The sequence below is a fragment of the Panthera leo genome, chromosome E1, assembly GCF_018350215.1.
Source record: "Panthera leo isolate Ple1 chromosome E1, P.leo_Ple1_pat1.1, whole genome shotgun sequence".
In the NCBI taxonomy this organism is placed as follows: domain Eukaryota; kingdom Metazoa; phylum Chordata; class Mammalia; order Carnivora; family Felidae; genus Panthera; species Panthera leo.
The window spans coordinates 15,196,564-15,216,372 of NC_056692.1; the positions used below are offsets into that span (position 1 = coordinate 15,196,564).

The 19,809-nt window shown below is 45.6% G+C and overlaps 1 protein-coding gene across 3 annotated transcripts in view; it reads left to right on the forward strand.

The window, feature by feature from the left end:
- The first annotated feature begins 4,836 nt into the window (after positions 1–4,836).
- The window catches only part of CRK (CRK proto-oncogene, adaptor protein), a 31,270-nt gene continuing 16,297 nt past the window's right edge, over positions 4,837–19,809 (forward strand). For 2 of the 3 annotated variants that reach the window (XM_042916464.1, XM_042916465.1), the window contains exons 1-2: positions 4,837–5,216; positions 15,737–16,102. In XM_042916464.1, coding sequence (XP_042772398.1) covers positions 4,976–5,216; positions 15,737–16,102 — 607 coding nt within the window. In that variant the 5' untranslated portion in view covers positions 4,837–4,975. Of the gene's footprint in view, positions 5,217–15,736; positions 16,273–19,809 lie in introns of all 3 variants that reach the window. The other variant, XM_042916463.1, reaches the window with a different exon arrangement.

The window sequence follows — 19,809 nt, forward strand, 5'->3', positions numbered from 1 at the left end:
AAGAGCACATTCTGTTCCGATAGGTGCCTGCCAGGTCTAGGTCATGCGTCTATCCCCTACCCCAGCCCAGACACCAGCAGCATGAACCACACCTGACTCATGGTCCAAGAGCGGGGGCAGATGGCTTCCCAAGAGATCATCAGAGTGGTGCCTCCAGAAGAAAGGGAATGAGTGTTGCAGGCAGCATCCACAGAACTTGGCAGATGGCTAAGAGTTTTCCCAAGTGGGACAGGCGTGGTGAGCAGAAGGAATGGCAAAGGAAGGGGTTAAAGGCAAGAAAAAGTTTAATTTGGGGTCAAGCTATCTGCCCAGGAGCTTAGATTCATCACCCGGGGCAGAAGTTCCCGATGAATGAGATACTGTGCAACGTGGGACTATCTTGGGCTTGACGCAATCCTGTGCGCACAACCTAGATTTGACACTCCCCCAACTACGGGGAAAAAAAAAGCACCACAATAATTTGTCCGCTCTATCAGTAGTGGCAGTGGCTGCAAGAAGCCGACAGATAAGATAAGCATTGTGCTGGGTGCAATTAGCAGCTTTAGAACCCAGCAACACGCCTTTCTCTAGCAAACTGCGATGTGTGCAAGGGCCGCGTCGCAGACGTGACCCACGTGCGGCCCAGGAGCCTTGGCCTCTGGCGAGGCAGTCAAGAATGGTCTGCACCCCCAGCTCACGTCCTGCAGGAAGTCCAGTGCCCTCCAGGAGTTGCGTGCCAACTGTGGGAAGCTACATGGGGCCCTGGACAAGAGTCTCCACCCAAATCTCCGTCCATTCCTTCATTCAACCAGTATTTACTTAATGTCTATTATGTGCCAGGCTCTCTGCCAGGCGCTCGGGATATAGCAAGAACAAAAAGCACCCAAATCCTTGCTTTTACGGAGCTTACGTTTTAGAGGAGGAAAATAAATAAAGCAGAGAAGGAGGAGAAGCAGAGGTGGCTGCACCATTCGCCTTTGCAAATGGGCGGGTGAGGGAAGGTCTCCCTGAGGGGGCAACACGGGGCACAGACCTGGAGGAGGTGAGGGACTGACGGTGGGCCGCCAGTGGAGGGAACAGCAAGTGCAAAGTGCGGAGGCTCGTCAGAGGAGGAAGAAGAATCAGAGGAGCCAGGGACGGGAGAGCAGGGGGAGACGACAAGATGGGCACGGTTGCATCTTGCCTCCTTCAGATGTTCTTGACTTCCTCAGCTTGGAGAGGATGGAGACAACGAAGGTGACACCTTCTCTTGGATGCCTCACTGCAAAGGCTTTCCTAAAGGATGGAGGCGGGGAGGGGCATTCACCTCGCGGCAAGGCATACAACGCATTCTGCCTTTCTCCGTCTTTAAAACATTTTTTTAATGTTTATTTATTTTTCAGAGAGACAGAGACAGAATGCGAGTGGGTTAGGGGCAGAGAGAGAGGGAGACACAGAATCCGAAGCAGGCTCCAGGCTCTGAGCTGTCAGCACAGAGCCCGACGCGGGGCTCGAACTCACGAGCTGTGAGATCGTGACCTGAGCCGAAGTCGGACGCTCGGCCGACTGAGCCACCCAGGCGCCCCGTGTCTTTCTCTCTTTTTAAAAAGATTTTAAGTAATCTCTACACCCAACACGGGGCTCAAACTCACAACCCTGAGACCAAGAGTCGCATGCTCCACAGCCCGAGTCAGCCAGGCGCCCCCCACAACCTATTCTCACCGGTCCCACAGCACATCACCACATGGGAACATCTCACTGACTTTCCTGGGAAGGTCTGGCCTCCTGCCTCGGTTCCTAGCACACTCTCCTCTCCTAGGCCCTCCTGGAATCCCCTCACAATTCCTCACAGAGCTTCCCCCCCCCCCCGCCCCCCCGCCGCACCGCCCCGTGTCTGCCTCTAGATCTTATCTTTGCACATTTTAAGACCAGTCCCATCTCTGCAAAACTAAGGGCTACCCACTGGGAGGTGGGGCATTTCTCTTCATAGTTCAGAAACTCCAGCAGAGGTTTGGAGATTTTTGTGTCTCCTTCCTTCCCCCCGCCCCCCCCCCCCCCGGTCTCCCTACATGGATGAGAACAGGGTAGAATGGTGGTTTTGTACTAATACGAATTGTGTCTCCACATACTCACCCACCTTTTCTTTCTCTCTCTTGCAAGGTGATCCTGTCAGTTTTCGCTCTAGATAGCAATATTTTTGTCGTCTTTGGTACAAATCGTCTTTGTTTGCTTTTTTTTTTTTTTTTTTAAGGCAAACTGTGTAATAGTAGTAACCCAACTCCAAGGGCTTCCTTACATAATAGTGTGGACTTATGCAGTGCACAGCCTGCACAGCTGTACGAGGCAGCTCTGATTACTTTAGGTAACTCAGTGCAGGCACACAAGCAGATCACTGATCCCCTGCTCCTCCTCCCCTGCTAAAATAAGGAATGCCTTTCTCTGGTTAGGAGAGTTGGGAGTAAAGGACTTTGGTGTGTTTTTCTCTTGAATGGGGCAGGCTTCTCTTTTTCCTTTTTCCTTCTGCTTCTCTTTCAGGTAACTCCCCCACACCCCACCCCGGCACCAGGAGCCATTCCTAAGCAGGAAAGTCACATTTTTTGTAGGGCAAAGAATGGGGGGTGTGTGTGCAAAAGCCACCATTACAGCACAAATCCCAAATGTATGTAGGGGAGAGAAGGAGGAGAAGAGAAAGGACGGAGGCGCAGGATGGGTTCGCCTCCTCCTTGTTCCAAGGCCACTCCTGTTCCTACCTCGTTGGCCTCTCTGTGCTCAAGAAAGAACACACGCGAGTAGCCCCTTGGGTCTAGGTCTCCCTCCTTGTCGATCTCCTTGCTTATAATCCAGTTTATGATCTGTTTCCTTCCTTCCTCTGTGCCTTCCTTCCTTCCTTTCCCTTTTTCTTCTTTTAAAGTACGTTTTCTGTCATATCCATATGCCCCGGAGAGAGGGTTTGGAGAAATGGCTTCAGAGCCCACAAGCAGCCTCCTGGTAAGGCTTTGCCTCAAGGCTCCGCCATCCTGGAGAAGCGGAGAGCAGGCACTCCTCTTTCCCAAAGGGCCAGAATTCACACTGGGATGGCTTCTGCTGCTGGCTTGTGGTAACTTGGCTGTGACTAAGCCAGGGTCACGATGAGTCACCCACAGCATGGAAGGTGCCTTTGCTCCCCTTCCCTTCCCAGAGCAGGCCCAGGAGTGTGTGAAGTAGATCCGGAAGAGGTGTGCTGTTCATGTTAAGACCAAAGGCTGATTTTTTTTAATGCCTATTTCTGCCATCCTCCCCCAGCCTCGGGTCCTTCTCCGTTCCTATCCCAGGAGCCTGAGGATGTGGCACAAGGACCATAGCTCTCTGTTCCTTCCAGGATTTGAATGCCAGCTCCTCACTCGGCAGCCGTGTGTCTCTGGACAAATTACTTAACCTCCCTGAGCTTCATCTGTAAAATGGAGATAGCTGTAAAATAGGTTGTTAAGAGGATTAAATGAGATGACCCGTATAAAGGCGGTTAGCAATTGGCACTCTGCCTAGCAGGTAGTATTCCCTGGATAAATGTGAGCCGTTATCATAAAACATTTGTGTAGTGCCTCCTACACTAGATGCTTGGCCTTCGAGGAGCTCTAGTGTGGGACACGGACAGATCTGTAAACGAAAGGTTACAGTACAATGGGTAGGAACTGTAATGGAAATAATACGGACACAGCGCTGTCGATGCAGAGAGGGAGGGATGGGTGGTCAAGGCCGGGACACATTTGAGTTTGAGATCTGGAAAGGACTGAAAAGGTATTCCAGGAAAAAGAAACACAAGGTTCACGCAGGAGCAGTTAAGAGGAGACTGTGGCCCCATTTTACGCTGGGAGCTACACCGAGTTTTCACACCTGGAGACCGTTCAAAGTTGTACACAGGGTGGCAACAGACTTAGAGCTGTAATTTAGAAAGCTGACGCTGGCAGATATGTGCAATGCACTTGGGGCAGCAAGACTATAGAGCACGAGTGAGCAGCTGTTCACAGGAATACAGATATAGATGCAGAATACAGAGACAGACATGCTCATGACAGCAGGGAAAGTACAGGATCCCCACGGCCACAATTAGGGTTTAGAAGAATCTGGGCAAATGACTTGAGAGATTGAATCAGTACGGAGAACTCCATACCTCTACCTCGCTTGGCACATTCCGCTTCCTTTGTGTTGAATGCTCTTCCCCCACTTGCCATTCAACATTCAGCTCAAGCCACCTCCTCTGGTAAGCCACTTCATATTGAATCCCTTTACAGACTGGATTAGCACCCCCACCCCCACCCCCCACCGTGCTCCTAGAGTCCCTTCTCGGTTCCCTATCACAGCACTTGGCATTCCTTTGTCATTGTTTCCTGGTTCCTCCCACTGGTGGTGAATTCGGTGAGGTCAAGGCCCAGCCTTGGTCACCTTTGCACCCACAGTGGTGTCAGTAACTGCTGAATGAATCAATGCGAACAAAAAACTTTAGCCAGTATAGACAAAAGCTGGAGGAACCACCAGAAAAAGACGGGTCTCCCGGAACTCAGGCCCTGGGCCACATGCATCTTTTGTACTCCAGTTCTGGCCCGGAGTCGCCGCCTAGAAATTCCGGGCCTTCCAGGAACTTGAAGCCTGGTGCAGAGAAGAGCCTCGGGTCGCAAAGCACAAACACAAACCTCCGCCGACTGCTGGCTGAGCCCCTACCCCTCGTCCCAGACTTTGCCTGTCCATCCTCTGCAGTCCCGATCCCCGCCAGGTGGCGACGCACGTGAGAACGCACGCGCAGTGAGCGCTCGAGCCATCCTTTGCCCTTCTCCCAATGGCGGGTGGCGGTCCCCTTCCCGGCATCCTCGAGGGGGCAAAGCGCGCGTCATTTCCGGTGGGGAAGGCCCGCGGCCGCCGCCGCCATTTCAGGCGCTGCTGTGAGGCTGAGACCGGAGCCGGTCCGCTGGGCGGCGGGCGCCGGGGCAAGAGGGGCGCGCGCGCGGCGGCGGCGGCGGCCCAGCGTATAGGCGCGGAGGCGGCCATGGCGGGCAACTTCGACTCGGAGGAGCGGAGTAGCTGGTACTGGGGGCGGCTGAGCCGGCAGGAGGCGGTGGCGCTGTTGCAGGGCCAGCGGCACGGGGTGTTTCTGGTGCGGGACTCGAGCACCAGCCCCGGGGACTATGTGCTCAGCGTCTCCGAGAACTCGCGCGTCTCCCACTACATCATCAACAGCAGCGGCCCGCGCCCGCCCGTGCCACCGTCGCCCGCCCAGCCTCCGCCCGGTGAGGATAGACGGGACGGGAGGCCCGGGGCGGGGGTGAGGGCCGCGGAACTCCCCAGCCTGGCTGGCTGCTCCTCGCGAGCTGACCTCCAACGAGGGACACGGGCAGAGGGCTGGAGCGACCATGGCAGGGGGGCAGCCTGGTGCCCGGGCTCGTTCCCACCGACTAGCGGGCGTGTGTTGGGGGGTGGGGAGAGGAGGAGCCGCTGACCCAGGCCTCTGGGTGTGACTTGGGAGGACAGCCCGGGGGAAGGGGAACTGCTTCGGCCCCAGGGTGGGGCTAGCGGCGGGGCCAGGCACAAGGGCAGGGCCGGGCAACGTGGGGACAAAGAGCTGAGGGGGATGTTGGCACTGCGGGGGCATCACTTGGCACCGGTTCCCAGAATGAATCCGATAATCCTACAAGTGGCTTTTTAGGCTTGAAACATTTCCTGTAGTGTTAGAGAGCCGGGTTTGGTTTGGAGAGCTATTCTCCCCTGCTGGCCTTTGGTAGGAAGTCACCACATACTAGCCGGGAGGGATGGAGACACCCTCAGGAAACCGGTCAGCTTTTTCCTTTCTTGGGCATTTTTCCAAAATACTTTTACTGCCCTCTTCCCCCACAGAGGACGAAGGTGGTGAGCTAAGCGCCTTGGTGATAGAAGTAAGCCCTCTGTGATCAGCCCAGAACAAGTTGATGCCCAGCTGATAGTGTCCGAGAGATCTTAGCGTCCAGAGACTGTTCTCCACAGTTACGGGTTCTAGTTTTCAAGGTATTTGGGGGAGGACTCCCCCCCCCCCCCCCCCCCCCCCCCCCAGGAAATAAGCCAGTGGAAACCATCTTTTCCTTCAAAGTGAAGGGACCTTGCAATTTCATTGGACTTAAACATTGTCAGTCTTGTAAGTCAGGGCCTCTCCTTTCTCAGTAACTTGGGGGCTGTGACCTAGGTTTTCCTTAGCAAGGATCGTTGAGACGTGACTGTCTTATCGATGTCTTTGGAGAATGTTAACGAGATTTGTGCACTTAGTACTTGAGATTTGTGAGGTACAGAGTAATTCTGAGGTTCCTATCCTCTTACCATCATCTGTGTCACAGCACGGAGAGGCTTTGTCTTTCTCATTGTTCCCAAATTGAAGCAGTTTCCTCCTGACCAGTTGAGGCAAGCTCTGGGCCAGTCTCAGTGAATTAGGAAGCTCCTGAGCCAGGCTTTGCAGACTTGCAAATTAGGTAGTCCTAATTTAGATTTATTCACTCTGGCCAGAAAGGGGGAGATAGGATAGTCCGTCTCTTTGTTGCTAGCACATACCAATGCCTAAGTCTTTCTCAGTCTCTTTGGTTTAATAGCATAACATGAGACAGGAATATTGATGTAACATAAATTTGCCCTAAACCAGATATAGTCTACCTTTTACCACCTTCTTGGTATCTAGGTTTTTGCATTACAATGCAGTAATATGATGTCAAACTGTCACCAAAGCTTAATTTTCAGCCTTTTTGTTTGTGTATCTGTTTTGCAAAATTTGGGAATGGCAGCAGGAAGGTTTGCTAGTTTGAGCTTTCTCCACACCTTGGTGTTATGACTTTGTATCTCTGCACTTACCTTGATATTGAGCTCCACCTTGTCATAACAGATACGAGTTCACATGCTTGTCCCAAGAGAGAAGGTGAAGATTGCCAAGGTTTGTAGATGGGGTGTGGAACGTTCATGGGCATTGTGGTAATTCTCGTTTCTGGTAACGTGCCCACTTTTTCCACGTAGAGCAATTGATTGAGTTGCTGTCTTTATAAAGATTACTTAATCTTTGTTCTCCCCCTCCCCCATCAAGCTATTTTCTTTTGAAACTACACAGGAATTCTTGAGTTTTAGAAAAGCATGCACGGTATTAGCTAACATTTATTGACTGGTTATTCTATGCCAAGGACTTTGCTGAGTACTTTCTGTGCTTTATTTCATTCTCTGTCTATAACAATCTGAGGACAAAGTGCTATGATTTCTATTTATTAAAGTGTTTTCATTTTAACAAAAAAATATTTTTTTTTTCCATTTTATAGCTGAGGAAACAGAGTTAAAGATTCAGTAATTTGCCCAAGGTCACATAACTAGTAAATGACTGAGCCAGAATTTGAACCTTCGAATTCTGACCAGAGAGCTTACGTTATTATACTGTACTTCTTTCTCTTTCCTTTTAAGATCTCAACCATGCACATAGAGGATTCAACACTTCTGTCTCTGTCCTGGGGTTACAGGTTCTATTTAAAGACCAAAAGGAAAGGATGACAAGAAGAAACTCGCTTTAGCATTTAGATAATACATGTCTGCCATCTAAAAGTCAATGATGAAGCTTTAAAAATCCTTATTTGGTAATTTGAACATGAAAAATGAGCTTTTTACGTAGGATTATATAGCATATTTTCTGGACATAATACATAGGTAGAAATTGTATAGAATGGCTTAGTTTTTAGAGTCATAGGGATAGGATGGAACAGGTATTCTCAACCTTTTCCCGTGAACCTATTTTTAACTTAGCTGTTCAGCCTCCATAGGCTGCCGTAGTCTGAGAGCAACCTGCCTTATGCCTCAGGGCCATAAGGCAAGGTTTTGTCAGGTCTGCTGGTCATACCTGGTCAGGTTAGACTTCAAGGATGACCTCTTGGGAAGGCTTTGCAATCACTGATTCACACGTTTCTTCTTCAGACAATGAGGTATTACTAGACCTTGATCAGTAGACAGTCAACGAAACTGAGTAAGTGTGATCTGGGAGAGTAGTTATAAGTTTGAGCCCTGGAGCTTGGATTTGAATCTTTCTTACCTGCCACTTACTACTTATATAACTTTGGGCAAGTTCTTTAACTTCTGTCTGTTTCCCCATCTGTGAAGAAGGGGGAAATAGTAATACCTCATAGAGTATGATACCTCACTATGTTGTGAGGATTAAATGAATTTAGTATATTAAATACTTATGAATGGGGCCAACATATGGGAAGTACTCAGTAAGTATTAGATATGTTAGTCTTATGAGGTTGGGAGAGCAGGACTTGAAGCCAAATTGAAAACTCTCAGCTTTGAGAGGCTCACAGGTAGGCACAGTGTGGATTGGTGGACACTGGCAGGTGCCTGGGTGGAGGGGAATGGGGTGCATCAAGAAGTGTGAAAAGGACCTTGGATCCAGGACATGGAAATAAAGAAGACACCTGTTGTTACCTGCTTAACTCAGAGCCTTCTACCTGTTGCTCTGGTGGATGAAGGGAGCATAAAAGCTTGCCTCCTTTTGAGGGGGGAGGGGCAGAAGCTAAGGTGGTTATTGTTTGTGCTGTCTCTTCAACGTGGTGTTGCACTAAGCCACTTAGAGATCTTGTGGGACTGCTCATTACCCACTGCTCCTTTTTTTGTTCATCCACCATCTGTGTTTCATTTGTTTACCTGGTCTTTGCGGTTCTGAAACCTGGTCCTCAGGTTTTACTCGTCAGTTACAGAGCATCCATCCATCCAGTGGTTCTGGGGGGAAGTTCTTCAGTGAGTTACTTCCACGTTTTACAAGAAAAGGATTCCATGGTAAAAGGAAGTAGGTTTATTTACTAGAGGACTTCTCTAAGCCTTTACTATGCTTATGTGAAATTAGTAGGTATTGGATACTGGGTTTTTCAAACATATTTGACCACAAGACTTTTTGAGAAGCATTTGAGATTCTGTAGAACCTTTTCTGGGAAACAGTATAGTGGACTTTGGGTTTGGGATTAATTGGAAATTTCTAAAGGAATTCAGAAGTTTGGGCAGGGTATTAAGCTGAATTTGCTTTTTATTAAGCACCTGTAAGGTACCAGCTACTTTTAGGAACTTTGTTGTAATAAAGTAGGTGTTTGGCCCCATGAGAAGTTAAATAACAGCTCATACAGCTAGTAAATGGCAGAGCCAGAATTCATCAAACCCAATCAGTCTGAGTCTGCAAAGTACCAGGCTGATAGCTAATAGCTACCATTTTTAGAAAGTTCTGTTTGCTTAGGAGACCAGACATTTGATACCTCTTTAGGAAACCTTCTCAGATGGAAGTCAGCAGCCTTTTTATCCCTTTGTATTAGACAGGTGGTGGGGTGTGTGTAAGCAATTTCTATAAATACCATAAGCAGAAGAGAAGGAGTGGGAATTAAGGAAAGGGAAAGGGAAAAAGGAAGTGCTGTGAGATCAAGGAGACGATGATAATGGAGCTGCTGAGGTGGTACCCACGTCAGAAGTGACCTTGCCTGTCATAGCCCACAGAGCTCTTGGGTGTCCACATAACCTTCAGGGAGTCGTGTTGTAAAAACTGATGTAACCCAAGGGCTAAAATGCTTAGAAGTAATGAGTTGAGCATGTACGGAAACCAAAAGAATATCTAATTGCTTGCATTGATTGTGATTTCTGAGCGTGTGTGTTCATAACTGCATGTTCAGAATACCAGCGCAGGTTTAGGTAGAACAAATCAGTGAGGTTTTCCAAGCTCCAGCAATGAGAACCTTGTCATTGGTTCTTTTCTCTAGACTGACTGTATCTCCTTCCTTTCCCGCCCTTCTATTTCCTGCCTTTGGCTCTTTGTGGTTGGAGGGAGATGGACTAGGGAAAAGGAACCAGGACACACAGCTGTAATGAGGTTTGGGCTTATCTGAGACTTACCTTTGTTCCCTTCCCTTCCCTTCCCTTCCCTTCCCTTCCCTTCCCTTCCTCTGGAGTTTGGATCGATGAAACTTGATAGTCTATATAATCTGATTGCTTCAGCAGTACACAAAAACAGGCATTCTTCTTGTGGTATTATTATAGTGTCATTAGAAGAGAAAAAAATTTATGAGTAAGGAATATCTAAGATTTCCCTTGGTGTTTTGCCTATATTTCTGTGACTGCCGGGGTTGCCAAGCCAAGAAAGAAGTCATAGTGGGCCCACTTCACACCATGTAGCAATTGAAGAAGAAATGAACAGCTTCGTACCTTTATGTTTATGGCGGAGGAGCTGCCAGTTTTTCCTTTCAGAATTCTCCCAGCAATCTTTCTAAGGGAATTGGTTTTGTGGTCTTATTTGTTCTTCTAAACTCTTTTCCCCCAAAGAAACACAAACACAAAACACATTTTATTTGAGCTACTACAGTAATGGAGGAACTATAACAATGGATAACAGGGAGTGGTTACTTTCCTTTTTAGAGTGAAAAGAGTGCCTTGGAAATGTTCAGGCATGATCAAATCTTTCATCATGATTTTGTTGTATCTAAGAACACAGTTTGATGTTGCTACTGTTTTTTGTAAGAACACCTCTCCCCTTCAGAGTGAAAGCAGGAGGTGGGGCGCCTGGATAGCTCAGTAAGTTAAGCGTCCAACTTTGGCTCAGGTCATGATCTCGCAGTTGTGAGTTCGAGCCCTGTGTTGGGCTCTGTGCTGACAGCTCAGGGCCTAGAGTCTGTTTTAAATTCTGTGTGTCCCTCTTTCTCTGCCCCTCCCCCTGCTTGTGTGCTCTCACTCTCTCTCTCTCTCTCTCTCTCTCTCTCTCTCTGTCTCTGTCTCTCTCTCTCTCTCTTCTCTCAAAAATAAAACATTTACAAATTTAAAAAAAAAGTGGAAGCAGGGGGGAAATAACGTCTTCCTGCGATACACTGCTTTGGTTACACTGTGTATGCCTTTACATCCCCAGTTATGCTGTGAGCTTCTCAAAGCTGGGAACAGACTTTCATTTTACTTCTTTACCTCACTTCAGAGTTTTGTTCATTAATAATATCTAACATTTATTGAGTATATACCGTCTTCCAACCACTGTCCCAAAAAGGCAACTAGTGAAAACCATTTGGCTGTTGCACCTTGGCATGTAGTCATGTAAACTCGAGCAAAGAAACTTTCCTCCCCAGGTGTCATTAGGACCATTTTCTACGCCATGGATACTCTGCTGGTGTGAGAGTTCTCTCTACCACTCAGCCCTGAAGGCATTCTTGAGCAGGCAGTGCTAAGTAGGTTTCCTTGGAGCTCACACTGACCCAATCCTTAACAGTTATGCAGGTCTAAAGGATCACTTAATTAGCCTAGTGGTGATAGGCAGAATGACCATGTGTCTCCCTGCCTACCAGACTTAAATAAGAACAGTTCCCCTTCATTGATCCCCTTTAGTGAAGAGAAACCCCAAAATATAGCACCACTGTGCTCTGGTGTATTCATAACCGAAATTCTCTTTCTAGTTCAACACTCAGAACTATCGTGATTGTGCCTGCTAAGTGTTCTCCATAGATATGTAGTCCTGGGTCTGGACATCTATTTCAGCATCTTGAGTTGGAGAGACAGCATTACTGAATGTGGGCTATTAACTTGTTTTAGCTTACAGCTTGTTTAGCTTACAGCTGTTCATTCATTCATTTATGTAAAAACGGAAGGCATTCATTCATCAGAACTCATTCTGTATTGAGGACTTCAGGTTAACTTCCAAAGTTTATCTTCACTTCTCCTCACTACTGAATTTTAAATGTACTTTTTCTGGTCATTCTAGAAGTGATTTCTAACAACAGAATAATTGGGTCTCATTTCTTTTAGAATGCAAATTAACTTATACTTCTGGGCTACCACAATATTGCTATTTCACCATATTAATCACTATGGCTTTTAGATGGTGGACCAGTGTTCTTGGAGTGGAGAGCAGAAATTGACCATTTTCCCTTAACAAAGGACTTGAACAAGTAACCTTCCCAAAAAAAGTACAAATAGTAAACTTGAAAAACACCAAATAATCAAAGATGATATTTAAAAAGAGATCACGTTTCTCATTAAATTGGCAGTGATTTTTTAAATGCTGTTTTGGCAAGAGTATGGGGGAAGTGGGAACTCATAAACCACTGGTGGGAGTGTAAAATTGTACAGATTTTTTGGAGGGCAATTTGGCAACATAAACCTTAATGGTTTTTTCTTTTTTCTTTTCTTTCTTTCTTTCTTTTTTTTTTTTTTTTGAGGGAGACCACATGACCACATGTATGCAAGGGAGAGAAGGAGAGAGAATCCCAAGCAGGCTCCACAGACATGTAGCTCTCACAACCACAAGATCATGCATGACCTGAGCCGAAATCAAGAATTGGATAGCTTGGGGCGCCTGGGTGGCTCAGTCGGTTAAGCGTCCGACTTCGGCTCAGGTCATGATCTCGCGGTCCGTGAGTTCGAGCCCCGCGTCGGGCTCTGTGCTGACGGCTCAGAGCCTGGAGCCTGTTTCAGATTCTGTGTCTCCCTCTCTCTCTGACCCTCCCCCGTTCATGCTCTGTCTCTCTCTGTCTCAAAAATAAATAAACATTAAAAAAAAAGAATTGGATAGCTTAACCAACTGAGCCATCCAGACACCCCTAAACTTTAATGTTCTTACCCTTTGCTCCAGCCATTGCATTTCAAGGAATCTATCCTAAGGAAGTAATGAGAAAAAAGTTCATTAATAGTTAAGAAAAAAATGCTCACAATAGAGGCACCTGGGTGGCTCAGTTGGTTAAGCATCCAACTCTTGGTTTTGGCTCAGGTCATGATCTCATTGTTTTGTGGGTTCGAGCCCCGAACCAGGCTCTGAGTACTGACCACGAGGAGCCTGCTTGGGAGTCTTCCTCTCCCTCTCTCTGCCCCTCCCCTGCTTACACTCTCTGTCTCTCTCAAAAGAAAATAAATTTAAAAAATTGCTTGTAGTAGCATTTTCACTAGCAAAAAGTTGGGAATACTTCATTTTTTTAATTTTTATTTTTTAAATCCATTATCAGCATTTATTCCATTATCTGTATTTATTTATTTTTAAAGTTTATTTTCAAAGAGGGAGCGTGTGAGCAGGGGAGGGGCTGAGAGGGAGAGAGAGAATCCTAAGCAGACTTCGCACTGTTAAGCGCAGAGCCAGATGCAGGGCTCCATCCACAAACCGTGAGTTCATGTCCTGAACCGAAACCAGGAGTCGGATGCTTAACCAACTGAGGCACCCAGACACCCCTATTTGATTTATTTTGGTGTTTATTTTTCAGAGAGAGAATGCACGTGTGTGCATGAGCTGGGGAGGGACAGAAAGAGAGGGAGACGGAGAATCCCAAGCACGCTCTGCACTGTCAGTGCATATCCTAATGTAGGGCTCAAACTAATGAACCATGAGATCATGACCTGAGCTGAAATCAAGAATCAGATGCCAACTGAGTGAACCACCCAAGCACCTCAATTTATTTATTTTTAAGAAGGCTCCATGCCCAGTATGGAGCCCAGTGTGGAGCTTGAACTGATGATGCAGATCAAGATCTGAGCTGAGATCAGAGCCAGAAGCTTAAGGGACTGAGCCACCCAGGCGCCTGGGGAATACTTTGTAGCTATTAAAAGTCATGTTCTTGAAAAGAGAGAAAGTTTTTATTGTATAAAATAAAATGTTTTTCATAGTAGGAGAAAAGGCAAGATATAAAACTTTATAGCAACCTGGCTATGAAAACCTGTATAAATTTATGACACACACATACACACAGATCTATATTAAAATCTGGGAGGTTGTGGGCACCTGTCGTTAAGTGTCCCAACTTCGGATCAGGTCATGATCTCACAGTTCGTGAGTTTGATCCCTGCTTTGGGCTCTGTGCTGACAGCTCAGCCTGGAGCCTGCTTCAGAATCTGTATCTCCCTCTTTCTCTCTGCCCCTCCTGCCGCTGGCACTCTTGTCTCTCTCTCCTCAAAAATGAATGAACATTAATTTTTTTTTTAATCTGGGATGTTATAACTCAATGCTGAGTGCCTGTAGGTTAAGGCTGATTGAAAAAAAAAATCCAACCTCCACAAAATCCAGTTTTCTATAGAGTTATTTATTACTTTATCAGGAAGCCAAAGGTTAAAAATCCAATGAAGACAATTTGATATTTTGGCACTTAGCAGAGTGTTAGAGGTGCTCCTTACTAGAAACTTTGTTTCTCATTTGAACTGATACTATGTTAATTTATTCAATTCTAGAATCTCAGGATAAAGGGAATGCATTCTTTTTTTTTTTTTTTTAAACATTTATTCACCCTTGAAAGATAGAGACAGAGCGCAAACGGGGGAGGGCCAGAGAGAGAGGGAGACACAGAGTCTGAAGCAGGCTCCAGGCTCCGAGCTGTCAGCACAGAGCCCGACGTGGGGCCGAACCCACGGGCCACGAGATCATGACCTGAGCCAAAGTTGGCAGCCCAACCGACTGAGCCACCCAGGCGCCCTGAGAGGGAATACATTCTGAAGTATGCCCTGTATGTCTAGGGCCATACACCTCTTTGCATCATATGAATTTTAAAGATTCCTAATGCATTTTTTCCTTGACCCTCAGGATGTCCTCAGAGGTTGAGAATTTTATTTTTATTTTTTAAAAGATTTTAAGTAATTTGTACACCCAACACGGGACTGGAACTCACAATCCTGAGATCAGGAGTCATGTGCTGTGAGTGAGGAAGCCAGGTACCCCTAGACGTTGAGAATTTTAATGCTTCTTTATTTTTTCAAGCATCCTTATTTACTTTTTTTCATGACCTGTTTGCCTCAAAGGGAACAATACTGTTTGCATGTTTTATTTCAATGAAGACATTAGGAATTGATTTTTAAGCAGCTTTTTAGTTTCTTTTTATAGGCTCCTTGATTCTTTTGCCTCATTAAGATTCTTCTTCTTTTTTTTTTTTTTGGCTGTCAGAAATAAAATTGAAATCAGCAATCATAGATTAAAAAAGATAGTCTTGGGGTGCCTGGGTGGCTCAGTTGGTTGAGCATCCAGTTCAACCCAGGGTTGTGGGATTGAGCCCAGCATCAGGCTCTGTGCCAAGTGTGGAGCCTGCGTGGGATTCTCTTTCTGTTTGTCTCTCCCTGCCCCCCCCCCCCCCCACATGCACATGCACTCTCTCTCCCTCTCCCTCTCTCACTCTAAAAAGTAGGTTAAATGAAAAAACAATTTTTAAAGAGATAGTGCCTGCCTGGCTGGCTCAGTCAGTAGAGCATGTGACTCTTGATCTCAGGGTCATAAATTTGAGCCCCACATTGGGCACAGAGCTCACTTAAAAAAACCAAAAAACAACCTTTTCTTAGCAATTGTACATTCTAAATGTGAAGAGAAGGAATGTATGAGCCTGGTATAGATAAATAGCAAGTTCTCCCCACCTCTTCTTGGAAAAGCTGCTGAGACCTGTGGAAAAGAACTCGCTACATTTCCTGAGGTTGAAAAGAAGATTTTAACAAAATGTTAAGCCTTATGCTACTCTAAATGGGATAGCACAGAACATTTTGGGAAAATGAACAAAGTCTCCATGTTGCTTTGTCTTTTATCCAGTATGAGAATATGCCCCGACTGATCTGGTCTCTTATGACCTTCTCTTCCTTTTCTGCTGCAGGTGGTGCTGGGCATCTTTTGAGGGTATGTTTTAGCTACAAAGTATTTCAGTTTACCATAAGGAGATGGGATTATCTTTTCTAGACTTTATTTATTTATTTTTTTTCTGATTACTGACTAAATGTGTTTGGGAAATGCTTAAAATCTGCATTTCATATCCTGTATAATACATCTTTAAATAATAGCCTGCTCTGTTTTTTTTTCCAGGGGTGAGCCCCTCCAGACTCCGAATAGGAGATCAAGAGTTTGATTCATTGCCTGCTTTACTGGAATTCTACAAAATACATTATTTGGACACTACAACGTTGATAGAACCAGTTTCCAAATCCAGGCAGGGTAGTGGAGTGATTCTCAGGCAGGAGGAGGCTGAGTATGTGCGAGCCCTCTTTGACTTTAATGGGAATGATGAAGAAGATCTTCCCTTTAAGAAAGGAGACATCCTGAGAATCCGGGATAAGCCTGAAGAGCAGTGGTGGAATGCGGAGGACAGCGAAGGCAAGAGGGGGATGATTCCAGTCCCTTACGTCGAGAAGTATAGACCTGCCTCCGCCTCAGTATCGGCTCTGATTGGAGGTAACCAGGAGGGTTCCCACCCACAGCCACTGGGTGGGCCGGAGCCTGGGCCCTATGCCCAACCCAGCGTCAACACTCCGCTCCCTAACCTCCAGAATGGGCCCATTTATGCCAGGGTAATCCAGAAGCGAGTCCCTAATGCCTACGACAAGACAGCCTTGGCTTTGGAGGTACATAATGTGCAAAATGTAGAAAGAAGAGATCTGCTACAGGGTCTCCCTTTCAGACCTCTTAGAGCTTTATAGGAATGCTGAATACAAGCACCAGCATTGTGATGTTGTAGATGTCGAATCATTAAGTACTGATTTTGGCATTTAATGTTGGGTTTTCTCTTTTTTTGTAGAAAACCTATTTTGAAATGAGTAAGCTTAAAATTGTATAACTGAATGTTCTGATTGATCTACTAAACATACTTTGACCTCTTTAACTCCGCCTAAATTCACAGGAATTAACCTAAAATATTTTTTTCTCCTCTGCATTCTAATCTGATTCTTTCTGTTTATCGGTGTTGAAAATAATAAGATGGGCTCTATTGAAGTACTTAAATGGAGTTTTCCCACAAAACCATAATGTTTTTACTTTAGAGGCCATGGGGTTCCTTAGCATTGACTGATTGTGTTCATAAAGGAAGAATTCAGGAGGAACAGTGTAGCATAGTACAGGGGAGAAGAGATATGTACCTAAAAGCATACACTCCAAGGAGCAGCAGGTTTACTTGGCTTTTGTTGTTCGGTACCTTTGACAGGAGGGAAGCCAGTTCCTCCTGAGGAATAAATTCTTGCCTTTTACTGGTGAATAGTTAATCTTGGTAGCCCATCTCCTCTGGCCAACCGTTGCATTGTGTTTATTCTTTTATTCCTCTCTTTAGCACTCATAGCTTTGTCTCCCTGCCTTTCTGAGTTATGCAGAGCTAGTGGTTTAGTGTAAAAGCTTGTACAAAAGTGGTATGCTCTCCTGTCTTTCAGGGCTTACGATAGAATGTGAATTTAAGCAAGGAGCTACCTTTCATAAGCACAGACTGAAGTTATATGAGTACTGACTAGCAGAGAAGGGGCCAAAGTGTGTTCTTATAAACTGAAATCTCTAAATGCTGTTTTCTTTGGGTTATGTTCATACACTGAGGAGTAAGAGCTGCTTAGAAGTGTTAGCCTATAGAATAAGCTAGGTTTTATTTGAATCAGTCTCTGATCATACTGGATTTGAAATTTTTCTTTTACATTCTGAATAGTGAATGCAAAGAGGGTTAGCTGAGTCATACAGATTTTACTGAAAAATTATTTTTAAAGTGCTTGTTTTTTGAGATTGTGCTGTGAGTTAAAAGTATCGTGTTTCTGCTTTGGCGAGAAACGAATGTGTGTTATCTAGGGCACACCACTTTTTCCCACTTTGAGTCTGGACATACAGCATGATGCTGGGCACATACATGACAGATGTAACTCTTGACATTTACTGCAGACCTTGTTAGCACTGGGCTGGAGTATGAAAATAGCATTCATGAAACAAGCCAGCCAAGACCCTGGAAAGAATAATTATCACAGTACTTTTGTTTCCATTTGCATTTCCTTTTTTTTTTTTTTTCTTTAATCTTAGTACCCAACACGGGGCTCAAACTCACAACCCCAAGACCAAGAGTCACATGCTCTACTGACTAAGCCAGCCAGGCGCTCTTGCATTTCCATTCATTCATTCATTCATTTGAGAGAGAGAATGAGAGAGAGAGAGAGAGAGACAGACTTTTAAGCAGGCTCCATGCTTGGTACGGAGCCTGATGCAGAGCTTGATCCCACTACCCTGGGGTCATGACCTGAGCCAAAATCAATAGACCCTCTACCTACTGAGCCACCCAGGTGCCCCTGCATTTCCTTTCTTGAAAGAGATTTCTTTTTAATGAAGTGTTGTTGTTTTTTTTAATATTGTGAGAATGACAGAGTTGGGGAGGGGCAGAGAGCGAGAGAAGGGAGTGAGAAAATCCCAAGCAGGCCCTGTGCTGTCAGCTCAGAGCCCAATGTGGGGCTTGAACCCTGAAACATGAGATCATGACCTGAGCTGAAATCAAGAATTGGACGCTTAGCCAACTGAGCCACCCAGGCTCCTCAAGAGAATTGTTTTTAATGATGCCTGCCTTGACTAAGAGATTTTAGTGCTCAAAGTGGTTGAGTTGCTCTCCCTACTATGAAACATAAATCTTGTGAATAACTAAGTAGAAAATAATTTATAAAAAAAAAAAAAAAAGAAGAAGGAAAGAAAATAATGTCTGATTTCAGTAAGTTTTGTTTTTTGGTCAGATACTGGTTTTAAGCCACATATATTGATTGCTGAAGATGGCCTCTTTCAAGTTCGATACCCCACAGTAATAGCTTCAAAATACCTCATGTGCTTAAAAACACAGTGTCAGTTTAGCATCATACAATTTTAGAGCTGGAAAGGACCTTAGATATCTTTATCTGTTATATAAAAAGAACTGATGTTTAGACAGATTGGATTGTTCAGACTAATTGGAGGTAGAGCTATAATGAACCCAGATCTCATGTGGTACCTTTTCTACCATGCCCAATCTAATCTCTGATTCTTTTTGTTTTTTAACAGTGCCACTGCCCTTCTCAATGTAGGTTTTGTGTGATTTCACTGACAGCATATCCTCACTTGTACTGTATGCAAGGATAGTTGTGCTCTCAGTACAGTACAGCTGTATAGGAGACAGTTGTCTACAGTTCTCCTTTCCCATGTCTAGTTTTTTATAAGCTGATGCCTTGTCCTTATTGAGGTGAGGCTGGGAGATAAGAGTAGGAGGCTGTGGTGTTCTGACCTTAGCATTCTGGTTTAATAAAAACAAAATAAAGTAAAACATTCATTGCTATATATGACCCACTAGAAATCAAGATCTGTAGACCAGCGAGGTACATTTTAGTGCAGTTTTACATTTAACTTGAAATTGACAAATTAGAATCCTTGCATTTTAGAATTGGTAGGGCCCTAGAGATACTGTATTAGACCAGCAGTCTTCATAAGTTTTTTTTTTTTTTTTTTTTTTATTAAAAAATTTTTCTTTTTTAACGTTTATTTATTTTTGAGACAGAGAGAGACAGAGCACGAATGGGGGAGGGTCAGAGAGAGAGGGAGACACAGAATCGGAAGCAGGCTCCAGGCTCTGAGCTGTCAGCACAGAGCCCGACGCGGGGCTCGAACTCACGGACCGTGAGATCATGACCTGAGCCGAAGTCGGACGCTTAACCGACCAAGCCACCCAGGCGCCCCCATAAGTTTTTTTTTTAAGTTTATTTATGTTTAAGAGAGAGCGAGCAGGGGGAGGGGCAGAGAGAATAGGAGACACAGAATCTGAAGCAGGCTCCAGGCTCTGAGCTGTCAGCACAGAGCCTGACATGGGCCTCAAACTCACAGACTGCAAGATCATGACCTGAGCCAAAGTCAGATGCTCAATTAACTGAGTCACCCAGGCGCCCCTTCATAAATTTTTTTTAATGTTTATTTATTTTTGAGAGAGACAGAACGTGAGTGGGGGAGGTGCAGAGAGAGAGGGAGACACAATCTGAAGCAGACTCTAGGCTCTGAGCTGTCAGCACAGAGCTGGACGTGGGCCTTGAACTCACGCACTGCGAGATCATGACCTGAGCCAAAGTTGGACACTTAACTGACTGAGCCACCCAGGCGCCCCTAAGACCAGCAGTCTTCAGACTGCTTCTCAGTGT